At 33.4% G+C, this 13,395-nt stretch overlaps 3 protein-coding genes across 4 annotated transcripts in view; 1 reads left to right on the top strand and 2 right to left on the bottom strand.

The window, feature by feature from the left end:
* LOC136413542 (pancreatic triacylglycerol lipase-like) overlaps window positions 1-13,395 on the bottom strand; it is a 111,320-nt gene that overhangs the window by 19,802 nt on the left and 78,123 nt on the right. The window lies entirely within an intron of this gene.
* Window positions 4,958-6,456, top strand: LOC136413551 (uncharacterized). The gene is made up of 4 exons (XM_066397171.1): window positions 4,958-5,300; window positions 5,358-5,540; window positions 5,594-6,088; window positions 6,271-6,456. Exons 1-4 carry the CDS (start codon window positions 5,015-5,017, stop codon window positions 6,372-6,374), a joined length of 1,068 nt encoding a protein of 355 aa, XP_066253268.1. The 5' UTR covers window positions 4,958-5,014; the 3' UTR covers window positions 6,375-6,456.
* On the bottom strand, window positions 6,966-12,870 carry LOC136413436 (7SK snRNA methylphosphate capping enzyme-like). Of its 2 annotated transcripts, XM_066396993.1 has the most exons (12): window positions 12,546-12,870; window positions 11,701-11,846; window positions 11,027-11,213; window positions 10,055-10,151; window positions 9,565-9,997; window positions 9,059-9,222; window positions 8,840-8,971; window positions 8,730-8,785; window positions 8,439-8,657; window positions 8,235-8,381; window positions 7,686-7,764; window positions 6,966-7,509 (listed from the first exon to the last, which is right to left on the bottom strand). In XM_066396993.1, exons 2-12 carry the CDS (start codon window positions 11,844-11,846, stop codon window positions 7,133-7,135), a joined length of 2,037 nt encoding a protein of 678 aa, XP_066253090.1. In that variant the 5' UTR covers window positions 12,546-12,870; the 3' UTR covers window positions 6,966-7,132. The 2 variants fall into 2 exon arrangements, with proteins under 2 accessions (XP_066253090.1, XP_066253089.1); XM_066396992.1 differs by having other exon boundaries at window positions 8,730-8,971.

Raw genomic sequence — 13,395 nt, 5'->3', positions numbered from 1 at the left:
AGTGGACTTACCTCTATCCCGGTGCTTGACGACGCCGACGCCATCATATAGGAGTTCGAAAAGCCAGTTCCGAGGGAGTTCATCAAACGCGAACCACTCGAAAACTTCCGAATCATGAAATTTGATCTGGGTAAATACTAAAAGATGTATTAATGGATGCTTTGAAAGGCATATATTTTTCAGATCAATGTGCAGGAGTTATGATCATCAGTGTGTGCAGGGATTAGAGGCGAATTATATAGTTATTTATAACTTTTTGCAGACGTGTGTTAAAGTGGCTTCATCACACGTGTAACTCAATTTTTTTATCCTAATCATTAATTCATTCAAATTTTAATTTGAAAATCGCCTATTTTAAGCTGTCGCCGATAGCAAACGTATCGTACACACATGATTGACGTGTGAAAAGTTCACTTTTCACACGCCAATTTAGGAATGGTAATATTGCCTCTTTCCAAATTGAAATATCCATTATAAAATGTTACATTGTTCTTGTTAGTTTTTCTCATTTGTTTAAGCATCTTGCACCATATCTTTAAATATTGCCATATTTTTAAAAATGTTGAACGTACCTTCTGTCAAATTTAATATTACCATTTAAAAAACTCAGTTTTTTATCAATGTAATCGTACTATGTAATATTTCGGTCCAATTTTCAATAATTTGAAAGAAGACGAAATCTTTCATACTTCCGTCATAGTAACAGTATAGTATCAAAAATTGGGAGTTTGACTCTAGTTACATAAAGTACTATTACAGCACGTAAGACCGAGCAACACGTGTTAGTATGATTAACCCTTTTTTTGCTTCTGTCTTTTACTCGTGGAAGCTACTCGCCAATCGCAACAATACTTCCATTTTTTGTTCCTTAACACAAAAATTGTCTTTTGATGATCCCACAATGCAAACATGATGTATTAATTTATATCAAGGCCATTAAATCAATGAATTGAACTTAAATTGTTACGTTTAATAACTCTAAATTCGTTCCTTCGTTCATTTTTAAATAATTAAATGTATCTCCAGATTCAAGCATTAATTCCGTTAATAAATTAACGTACTAAAATATTTATCTTTTCAGGGATCAATCTTTACTTCAAATAGAACGGCTTTCCTTTTTCTTATTTTTATTTAACGGTGACTGAAAAATCACGAGGTCTGTATCCAACTTTACACTATGGTTCGTATGCATAAAAACTAATACGTCTTTACCTATGTTTCAAGCATTTACTTCAGTTAAGTTTTAATAAATATTCAGATTTTAATTTCCTTTACCATCTTCAGAACCTAGAAAAAGAGTAGAAAAACGATAATAAAAATTTAGTTAAAAAATCAACAAAAATGTATGTATACATATATTCACGTGTCATACAGAGTTTAGGACTACGTAGTGGACGCAATTTTACATTGAAAAATATTGCAAAGAAGCAGAAATGAGAAAAAAAAATCAGAAATTGCTCGATCTAAAACCACTATGATACGTCAATTACTTAGTGTATCTTAAACACCAGATTAGGAATTTCGGTCCCGAAATACCTGGGATCTTGAACTTTTTTAAAATTTCCATTAAGTAACAACGGAGATTTTTCTCTGTTCTTGAAGTACTTTGTATTCCCTAACAGTTTCTCTAATACATTTAAATTGAAGAATAAACCTATTCTAATGGGGTAAATAATCCATAGTCCAGCTATGGGTTTTGAATAAGTTTTATAAACGGTTTCAGAGCCGCCGGGATTCAAAGTAGTTTAAAAAGCTCTCACGTCTGTTTCGATCACTTCATTGGACCAGAAAACCAGGAGCACCAGAAGTAGAATTTGGAATCTATTTAAAATTTAAATCAACAATGAAACTGAACACGGGTTGGCGAATTTCTATAGATCTTTTGCAAAAAATCGCTAATACTACTATTCTATTTACAACCATAATATGTACTTATAGTTTGGATGGACTCTACAATATGTTGTCTGATCTGATATCTATCACGTAAAACTATTAATTGATATAGCTAAATAGACGTCACGAATCCAATCCAACTTTTCTTTTAAGCCCAAAAAGGTAAAGAATTTGAGTTCTAAAAATACTCTAATGACGTATTTTGGAGAACAAGGCAAACAGAAGAAACTACGTTACATGTATAGTTTGCTTGGAACAATACTAGAAATTAATTAAAATAGCCCGGAAAATAGGGGTGGGAAATGAGAGTGGGAAATGAGGACGGGAAGTAGAGCTATATACATATTTACATTTCCAAACCTGTAATGTGTATTTTATACATGTAATGTAAATTTGAGTCCATAACTAAGCACTAAAACTTCGTCTCAAAGCCAATGCGGCTGATATTATTTCACATTGCATTAAAACCCCACAATACCGCTTGAAAAAATGCCTTATTCTACTTTCGTAAAATATATTTTAAATTATATGAAAAATATACTATTTGAGGACAAAAAATACAGAATGCTCTACTCTTTTGTAACATAATTTAAATCATTCGCCCAACCGCAAATTATAGACTTTTGGTCGGTTGATAGTTTAATTGGACGTGTGTCACACATGCATGGATTCGAAATCGAAACAAACAATAAAAATTTTAATAAAAGTGAATGGATCTGATGGACAGTAAAGCAGGTTAATCGATAAAATCATATTGGAACGCAGCTGCGAGATTTTTAAATTGAAGACATACGAGAGACATCGACTGTTCTTGGGACTTGCGTTCGAAAATGACTATTGAGACCATTTTTCTAAAATACACATTTATTTAAAGGATGCTAAGTTCGATTTAAACGGGACAAATGAGGTGTAATTGAACTTTGAGGCTCTACTGGATTCACATATCAATGTGAAAAAAATCAAATACTGTTAATTTGATCTTCTAATCAAAGACAGCTTTACAACAATAAAACGCTGAATAGAAATTTCGAAAATCAACTAAAAAAGTGTCAGCGTATTTCTAACTTTAGACCTCAAATGAGTATCTTAACACTCATTGCAAGATCAATTACATGATTAACCCACATCGCTTTTGGCCATTACAAAGGTGTAAATTATTCAAGTCCTAATATGCCAACATATAACCACCCTTAAATGCCCTTTTCCCTGTTGGGGAAATCCGCCGGTGTTTCCTTTGACCTGAATAATCGGCTAAATCAATTTTGCCACAGTGCAAATATGACATTCCCAAGCCTAAAACCATTAAGGCTGTCGCCCTGGATGCGTGTTATATTTAGTCTTAACCGAATTTACTTGTTTTATGGAGCGTATATCCCTATGCCCTTTACTGGATGTACGGAATTCTTTATATGTGATGTACGTTGCAAATTGGGTCCGAAAGTAAACGAATGTTACGTTGCTATTATCCACGGCAAAAGCTAGTGCAGCAAGGCTTGAACTATGCATCTGGGAAATGTGTCTGGGTGGCTTATTGGTTTTATTTTCCTTTTAGTGCCTACATTCATCTTCCAGGAACTCTTCTTTTTGATGGGCTTTTACTTGATAAAAGAGGCTTTCCAGGCGTAAAGTTTAGAGCTCATTTTTTATATGCCCAACAGGCGAAGTTTGACTAAGTTTTTTAAGTTATTAATTGACTCAAGTTTCTTCATGCGGCATTTTATGGCTTTTTGAGAGGAGCCTAATTTGCAAATAATAGCTACGAAATTTCTGATTAGTATCAATCAGCTTTACTTAACTTAAAACAATGAGTGAGACAGGAGATATTATCGACCCCCGTGCCTGCCTATTAATTACCTATTTAATAAAAATAAGACATGAGCACTTGCGTATGAGGCTCATAAATCTAGTCTCCCTTTTCCGAATCTCCATAACCCTTTCTCATTTTATATGCATTTTGTGGCTGCTACGCGAATGGCGTAATTTTTCCTTTGCCCTTGCAAAGAAGACAAAGTATTCTGAATAAATTATGAATAAGGTAAGATATTTTACGCTACAAGGCCTGATTTTGCTATGGCTGAGGGTATTTATTTTTAGCCCATTAAATAATGACTTAACGCAGCAAATGGATCGAAAGGTACTTGCCAGATATTCATTCAAAGAGATCGGATACATGGTACATTTACCTTAAAATCCTGGTTTATAAAATCACAATGTATGTGGAAGATAAGCTACGTTATATTTTTAACTTCCGAACAATGTGTTAACAGTAATTGAGAACAATATTTTACCTTTTGCTTCAAATCGCATATTTTTATCGTCGATTTGAAGTTTAGTGTCTGTTTTCAATCATTTTATAACTTATTTCTAGTCATTATTGTAATTTCGAGTCATCCGTCATCTCACAATTCAGTATACTCCATACAGTATATCTCCCGACTATACGGTAAGTCGGTAAGCACTCTCATTGATCCACAAGACCGTCGGATGTCGAATAAATTTGAAGTAAGTTTCACTTTTGCCCCATATAATATTGTCGGTTTTGACCACAATATTTACTATGGATCATTTTAAAGTTATTATTTATACAAGTTGTAGTTCTTGTATATTGTTCTAGTATATTTTAAACATCTGTATTAATTTCGGAACATCATATCGACGGATGACGGATGCACGAAACAGAAGCTTCTATCCCGTCCATCCATCATCCCACAAAAACTCTAGCGAACGCTCTAACTGATCAGAAGCCTGCAAGGCGTCGGAAAAATGTGCTACTTGAATCAAAGTGTCATTTTAACTTTAAAGTTAGGCCTTGAAAAAGTCTTCGTGAAACCCTTTAACTTTTCGTATTTGAATTTTTTTTTAATATTTGAAATAAACAAGTTATGGATGTGACGGACTTTAGGTCCTCATTGTTTTACAAACTTGATCAATAAACTAAGTTTGAAGAACACTCACACACAGGCACAGTTCGTCAAGCCCCTATGCATCATCCCATTGAAGGTTTAAAAAGACCGCCCTCTTGCCCATCCGCCTTTCACAATGAAATCAATATAAACCCCAATTCGCGCGCAGTCCCTTTATCGTACAAACCGGACATTGCCCAACATCGTACAAAAAGAACATGCATATCAACCACATCCTACTTTTTATTTTCTTAAATATATTTACCCTTGAAGGTGCAATAATCCTGTGGAGCAATAAGAAAGTGGAGGTGTCACCCTTGCTGCCCTTCGACGATGAAGATTTGGAGCAACTAGTGAAACGGTTGGAGGTGAAGAAGGTTTATTTGTTTAAAGTGGGGTTGAAGAGCAGAACTGCGATTATTCCAAAGAACTTGAAGGAGATTATGAGTGGGTTTCACTCATCGTATAATCCGAACGGGAATATTGCGACTGCCGATGCTACTGGTATATTAATGAGAAGCTAATTAGTTATTCATATCATTTTTTAAATAACTCTTGTAGAATTGTCTTTATTAGAAGACTGCAATGGGATTGACACCAACAAAATAAGGAAAACTACAGGTCCATTAACGAATTCTAGTGACTTTCTTTGCGTCTTGGATATTGTTTATCCTAGGAGGAAGAGAAATGCTGATGATGAGGCAGCAGCAGTTACAACCATAAAAGAGAACGTAGAAGAAAAAGGTATTACATCTAAATAGAAATTTAATTCCTAATATAATCGAATGCAATTTCAGGATATGTAATTTATATCGGAGAAAGCAAAACTAAAGAGTTTGCTCTCCTTTATTCTTCTAAGCCACTCCAGCTAACCATCAGCAATACTACCAGATATCTCGGAAATACCGACAACAGCTTAATAACTGTTGACAAAAGATTGAACATTCCTGTGGCTCTACCTGAGAAAAGCAAAGTTATTTTAAGATTCGGAATTTCCTGGGTGAGCGGGTACTGGTACTTGCAAACAGCCAGAGTAGAACTGATTGAGGAATCGAATCCAAGTACTAAATATGACTTGACAACAGACGAAAACATCATGGCTCCAGCCCATTTTTCTTACCACTGCAATGGCCAATCGGTGTTCTCCGACCAAGCAAGTGGTACCAAACTGACAATTTTTGATCTCCAAGTACAAATTGATGCCAAAAAAGCCAGATTTGGCGACGCAAATGACTGCGTACCCTTTACCACAGCTCCAATTTGGTCCGGTTTATTTGTGACGACTATTCTGGGTAAGAAAATCTTGTTTATTCAGTTTTAAATTAAATCCCATCAGGCCTTAAGGCGCCAGTGTAGGAGAACTGCAGACAATAACAAATTTAATATCTGGTTGCTTTGAAATTAGAGAGGAGTTTGTTTAAGCAAATGCATCTGCATAGTTTTTGGCAATATATATTGGTGGAATTGTTTTCAGGTCTGGGACTTATAGTGGCAATCACCGCTTTAATGGACATTAAGACCATGGATAAATTTGATTCCCAAGCTACTAAAAATTTGGCTATTACTGTGATGGAGTGAAAATTCATATATTTTAATTTTAATACAATTCATAGAGCAAATAGGACTACCTACTATTAAAAACTTCAGTGTTGCTTATTTACTTCTACTCAGTTGGCAAGGTGGATATAAATCCTTCATGGATTTAAATCAAATCTTGCGTTTAATTTTTTTTAACCCAACTAAGCTATTTTGTTTCAAATAGCATAAAACTGACGTTAAACCATTCATACGTAACTATAAACAGTACATTTAATGATTTAAATTAACAAAAAAAAAACTGAAAAACTTTTAATTTGATAAATTTTAAATTGTTTTATCCTAAATTCTTTATAATATGGTGAATGTTAAATTCATCATATTGTCGCGAAAGAAAAAAATTGGAATCTTTTTTTAACGATATTAGAGTTCCCGTTGTAAATTTTAAACTCATAAAATATGATTTGAGGATTTTTTGATATTTAATACCCAAAATTTACTCTTGTTCTTTACAAATCTATAGAAACCAGTTACAATGTTGAACCAATCAGAATGTAACGGGTATGTGCGCATATTAGAATAACTTTAATTATATTTAACATGCAGGCAAAAGGTTTTAAATATTAAAGTTAGTTAGCAACTTCTTCAAACTTTAATCTTCGCAGAATATCATGTACAAAAAAACTTATATATTTTACATTATAATTCAACAATATTAATTTAAAAACGGTAGAATGTACAAAATATACAAAATACACAAATTTAGCCCTATACATAAACAAACCTTATACTAAGTATTCTCAAACCAAAGTCTTTGTCGTCATATTTTTGTCCGTGTTTCCACTACCACACAAAACGCTACTTCCGGTGATTACTTGGCGCACTTTACTCTCTTGAGAAGAATTACCGTGATCTTCTGCACCGCAAGAGTTATCAGAAGTCGCACTTTCAAGCGGATATACTACTGTTTTGTTGAGAGTTTCACTTTCAGGACTATAAGTTGGAGTAAATTCAGATTTGGGGGTCACTTTATCATCACTAAGACAAGGCGACAACCCGGAATCAGCGACATGTTCTTCGGAGCTACTGCCATAACGCGGGGTTGAACGGATCAGATTGGTGTAGACGTGTTGGCCCAACCGATTTACTTGAATATGGATTTGTGACTCGTGTTTACCTATAGTGCAAAATAACTTATCAGGATTAAAGACAGAGAAATTGTTGATTTGTTTTTAGATCACTTATTTTCACGATTAGGGAATTGGGGATTAGGGTTCAAATGAGTGTTTTAAGACGTTAGAAACAGTTCATCATACCAAGGTGTAAAAAAATTTCCGTCCTGATAATACATACTTGATCCAGATTGCTGGGTCTGACTACTTGGTGTGGCGTCAATCCGCTCACTAGGAAACATGGTGCTTTTGGTGAAAATCTACAAACAAATCAGGGAATCCTATTATTAATACAATACTATCGGATAAGAATGAAAGATATTAAAAATATTCAAATATTTGTATTGCAATTTCAAACAAACAGAGTTCGCGTCTGACTATTGGATTCTATGAACTGACAGAACTTTTAACCAGAACTTTTAAAGTCTAAATTCTCGTAACTCAATTTTTTTAAATTAAGGTCATTGCGTAGAGGAAAAGAACGAAGTCAAAAATGTAGAAAGGAAAATTCAATCTCCATAACCTTAATTTCTGATTTTAGAAAAATACATTCCTTTTATTTAAATGTAATATTAACAGAGTTCCATTAAATTATTTCTAAAATATAACTGAAAAAGGAAGAAAGTGGTTGATTATGAAGTTTTTTAAATTCTAAATGCAATTTAAAACCATAGAAAACAATGAATTCTTAACTACGGCACCGCAATATTACAAAATATTGCCTACACACCTGGATAGGCCTCCTAAACGCAGTGCTTTTATGCTGCGGATATCCTAACATCTCACTTTTCGCAAACCCCACAGCAGGCGACAACAAATACTCCCGAAATTTGTCGGGGAAAAAATCAATGCTCTTATAGTTCCTATAAATGATTTCCTGGAAATAAAGTCATAGCTTAACAATACTCGTAAATAAAGATCAAAAACAACCTACCGTTAAATTCTTTTTCCGTTTGTAGCTGCCCCAATGTTGGGGTTCCAAAATCAACTTTCCCCCCGGCCGCAATTGTTCATACATTCGCCGAAAAGATAATTTAAGCCCGTTATCACCCCAATTCAAGTGTATCCATTTAGTCACGCTTAGGCACATAATTACGTCGAATTGTGGTTGTTCCAGAGCTAACGATGCCTCGTCTTCTATTACATAATTACACTGAAAAAAATCCACCTAAAGTGAACGAGTCGAAACGACATTTTACGATAAATAAAAATGGAAATCACTTACCTGTTTAAAAATTACATTTTTAGGAAACTCCCTACCGGGGTATGAGTCATGGAACCCTGGAACATCAATAGGCCCATATAAAATAGGCAACGACAATGGAAAAAACTCACTGCTACTTTTATTCGTAGAAGATTTATAATCGGGCGTGGTTTCGCTTTTCTGCAAAGTATTATCGACCGTTTTAACGTAATGTCTTACGTTCTTACGGGCGATCGAAATTAGTGTTGGATCTATGTCTATACCTATTGGGAAGAAATAAAGTGCTGACAATTAAGATACGACCAATCAAAATAGGAAATTATGCATTGTTGCAAGAAAACAATACTCACCGGTGACAGTTCGAGCCTTAAAATCTCTTGCGATGCTTAACGTAATGTGCCCGATATTGCAACCAATATCAAGGATGTCTTTGTTTTCGAATAAATAAGGATAATGCGAAAATACTTTGAGTCTATGGTCAGTTTCATTGGTTGGGTTTCGATAGCCGTAATACCTAAAAGCAATATGGTAAAGTATAAAACCAAATACATATTCCCCAGCTGTAATTTCTGACTATGAGTAAAGTGTCCACACTATGAGGACTCACATATTGGGCATGATACATTTTAATGACATAATATTCACTTCTAAGCTACAAAACATGGGTAATGAGATCAAAATGATGATGGAAATGTATTGGATGACAACAGAAAGTGAGAAGAATCAATGACTTTTTACTATTTTATATAAAATTTTGAAAATTTGGTGAGGGTGAACCCAATTTCTGTTGTGACTCAAAAGTATGATAACATAAACCGTGCAACTTTCTCTTCATAATGTATAATCTTATTTTTACCTATTGTAGTTTCCATACTGAAAGCGTTTATTCTCCTCCTTAAAAACTGGCAAAGTCTTATCTGAAACCTTGTTTTGCCTAGGCCTGGGTAACTTAATGGAATTCGACCGTTTCAGCCAAGCCCCCGGCTGGGGCACTACTGGACTCACTATTTTATCCATGGAATTTTTGAATTTTTTAACTGCATGATTAACACTGGAATCTTCAGATCTTCTCTTAGTTTTGTCCTTCTTGTCATCACTCAAATCAAAGCATAAATTCCTAACGGTTTTCGTTGAAACGTTTTTGAAAATTTCCGGATCCTCGGGGATTTTCGCCGAGTCCACAGTGGCTTCCGGAGTGCATGCTTCAGAATTTCCTGTAGGATTTGGTACGGAACCTTCGGCAGAGCCGGAAAGTGTTCTTCTTTTTTTGTTTAAACGTTTTTTTCTTGCTAAAAATTACCATATTTAAATTTCGTTATGAATTTGTTCTTAAATTTAATCCTTACCTTTTTTAATCGGCGAATTTAAATGTTCCTCATACTCTTTATCATTTTCACAGTCCATTAAATGAAGCGGGTCATGCGTATTGGGGGAAACGATTACCTGAGAATGTAGAATGTGTTAAAAGGAAATCTGAAGTATTTAACATGTGAAGCCCGTTATACGGTTGCCGAATTTTCTTTGCAATTTTCTATTTTAAGTCAATGTGGTTTTTTTACTTAATTTTAACAACTTTTAATTATGTTATGAATATATGCCGTAAATAATTAAATAAGAAACTTGAATTACTAGTTTTTTACACAAATTTCTTATGGATTGAATGAAAAATTAAGGAATGTAAAATTCACTTTAAGGTGTCTTAAAATTTCTGGTCAAAAATATTTTGTTAAGTGTGTCAAATAATTGTTTTAAGTATTTAATTATAGATAAAAGTTATAGTTGAAATTAGTAATCCAAAAATCTTATTTGGTGGCTGGTTCTGCGCACATCCCGAGGACACTTATAGAATGGAAAACTACCGTACCTTTTTCACAATTCAATAAAAAAAACTGGTAATTTAAGTGGATGTTGAAAAGTTAAATATGATAGGGCTAAGTTTCCCATTATTTGTATATTCTAGTGGCTTTCCACCTTTTTGAATGGATTGTTCTTTTGGATTATTTAAGGATTCTCAAACTGAACTTTCCTTCTTCCTTTTATATTTGTCTGTGATTTGACTTTTTTTTAAGTTACATGTTAAATCTTTTCAATCATGTCTGATCTTGGGACATATTTAACTTTTTTAACCTCAAGTTGGCTTGAAAACGTCGGAATAAACGCAGCAACTGTTGAGATTACATTGTTCTATTTATATACAACTACCAGTAGCTTAGAAAGGGAACTGTATGATTCAAGACATAGTAATCATGTTTGAACCTATTTGCATAACCCACTTAACCAGAAATTTATCACCTATTATGATTAGAGTTTTTCTTTACCTCTATAGGCATTTTTCGTCTCGGTGGGGTGGGTAAAGGGGATGATTTTGGAGTGACAGCATTCATCGCTCTATTAATATCCTCATTCTGAAGACTGTTCAGGTTTAAAGGATCATTTATGTTGCCCCCAAGAAGGAATTTTGTTGGTAATACTGGTTTGGAATTTATTGGTCCACAACCAGAAAAACTGTTAAAAAAAATGTTTTTAAATCATTTCATTATAAATACTCAGAAAATTATGAAATTGTACAATTTATAATACAAAAATTATACTTACATCTTTCAATTATTAGTTACTATTCTTATTAAGTGTTATGGCCTGACCTCAGATCAAATTAAGGGCATGATTTGAATTTATAATGTGCAAACAAGTAATTTTCATGTAAAATTAAAACAAAATAATCAAATTATTAACTGTAAATGTGCTTATGTTAATTAAGATTTATAGCTGACTTTCCTAACTACAAAAACAGTACCTAACTTCTTCATGTAAAAAAACTGTAAATGTTATTATTTTGGTTATTCTATACCTTACATCTTACTACACTCAAGTGTATGATTAATGAATGATATGTAAAAATAGCAAAATTCAATGGAATTATTACTTTTTTTGTTTACAAAATAAACGAATAAATAGTAGATATTGAAAGGTATACCTACTTAAAATAACTTACCTCTTCGATCGTTTTCTGCTACTTCTGTCATGTTTAAATCTCTTCTTAGATGCATTTTGAGACTTATTTCCTTGATTACGGTTGTTATTAATGGGTTTTGGGTCTGGTTTAGAAACAGATAGAGTATCCATTTTTGGAGAGGACATCTTTAATCAAAAGAGAATAAAAGATGAATAATAGCCTAGTTAGTAGTTTAGTTTAGAGGCTAGAAAGCCTCTAAAAAAAAGGTTCTCTAGCCTCTAAGCTAAACTATTATTCCTTGATTTCCATCAAATTTCTTGTTTATCAAGTAACTTCTGCAATTGACCTAATGGCCTAATATCTAATTCAGAAAACAAAAAAGTGCATCATAACTGATAATGAATTACTAGCATATGCAAAAATTGGCAGATATGACTGTTTACCTATGGAAAAGATCATTTTTCTAAAAGTAGTTAAATTCTGAATTTTTAGCAATTATCTTCATACACTTTCTTTTAACATAGTATACTAATTTATCTTTTTTCATCATATTATTGCATATATTTTTTCTTATTATATTTTTATCTTAATTTAGCTTTATATATTTAATTTTAAGAATGTTGTGACATGAAATGTGGACCCTTTTCCTTAATAAGGCAGGCCTCTGGTCAAAATACTATACCTATACTATATATGTCCAAATAAATTAATGAAATGAATAAAATTAACTGCTGGTTTTCCTATGGATTCAATTAATTTCGTTTATTGAACTTAAGCCCTCCCAGGGGGTCCAAATTATCAATGCAATAAAAACTTTATGTTACTTACTTACCCAATTTCTAAGAAAATAAATTGATTGAATTTGAAACAGAAAATCATCTTACCTTTAATTTAAGTGATGTCCTCCTCGTTTTATATCGAAACTTGTTGGATCAATCTGCTTTATTTAAATGCAGTTTGCACCAGACTTCATCTTCAAATTCCGTTTACTTGTCTGAACTGGCGCATTTTTCACTGGCTAAATTTGTAAAACGAATATAACTTGATGCTCAGAGATTCGATTTTAATGATAAACAGACTGCAGAAATCTAGAATTTAAGACATTTTTGCTAGGAACCGAAAGAAAATGAGGGAAAAAAATGCGTGGCGCGTCCTTCCCTTTCAACAATCCGGCACAAACAAATTATTAAAGCAATCTGTCAGAAAAAATGTCGCCACTTGCATTATATACGAAATACGATTTCGCACGATGATCTCCGATAGCAGACGAGCATTCTTGCGCTACCATTTTTATAATCTTTGTTTTCAAACTAAATTTGGTGTTTTTAATATTGATGGTACAAGCACGGTGCAATTCGAGTTGGAATTAAGGCACTTTCTACTCCATTTTTATTAATTTTTGAATCCAAATGCTTTAAGTACTTATGATAACGCATATCCAAAAAAGAAAATTTTAAACTATCAGCTCTGAGTAACAGGATTTTTGATCGGAGATAATTTGGGGCGATTTTGGCCCGCGATTAGTAAGCGCCTTGTACCTGAAATTGGTTGTTCTTTTCTCGTTTCCACTCATAGAGCTGGTTATTGTTATTTTCTCTGAACTGATTCTTGAATTTTTTCTTAAAAATGATTGATGGATGACGTTTCTTTGACAGTGTTGCGATAGTTTATGAAGTTCACGCTGGTGAAACTGATAGAAAAGAAGAAGAAAGTTTTGCCACATAACCTAATTAA

Source organism: Euwallacea similis, chromosome 14 (assembly GCF_039881205.1).
Source record: "Euwallacea similis isolate ESF13 chromosome 14, ESF131.1, whole genome shotgun sequence".
NCBI classification, from domain to species: Eukaryota; Metazoa; Arthropoda; class Insecta; order Coleoptera; family Curculionidae; genus Euwallacea; species Euwallacea similis.
The sequence above is the reverse complement of the archived record's forward strand: the minus strand, read 5'-3'. Positions and strand labels throughout refer to the sequence as shown.

Bases quoted from the DNA above. Each gene is read 5' to 3' on its own strand.
- LOC136413551 (XM_066397171.1), top strand. From the start codon at position 5,015: ATGCATATCAACCACATCCTACTTTTTATTTTCTTAAATATATTTACC. The intron at 5,301-5,357 runs GTATATTAATGA...TAACTCTTGTAG, and splicing joins TGCGACTGCCGATGCTACTG to AATTGTCTTTATTAGAAGAC. The intron at 5,541-5,593 runs GTATTACATCTA...ATGCAATTTCAG, and splicing joins AGAGAACGTAGAAGAAAAAG to GATATGTAATTTATATCGGA.
- LOC136413436 (XM_066396992.1), bottom strand. From the start codon at position 11,846: ATGTCCTCTCCAAAAATGGATACTCTATCTGTTTCTAAACCAGACCCA. The intron at 10,152-11,026 runs GTAAAGAAAAAC...CTACATTCTCAG, and splicing joins GACGAAAAATGCCTATAGAG to GTAATCGTTTCCCCCAATAC. The intron at 8,382-8,438 runs GTAGGTTGTTTT...CTTTATTTCCAG, and splicing joins AACGGAAAAAGAATTTAACG to GAAATCATTTATAGGAACTA.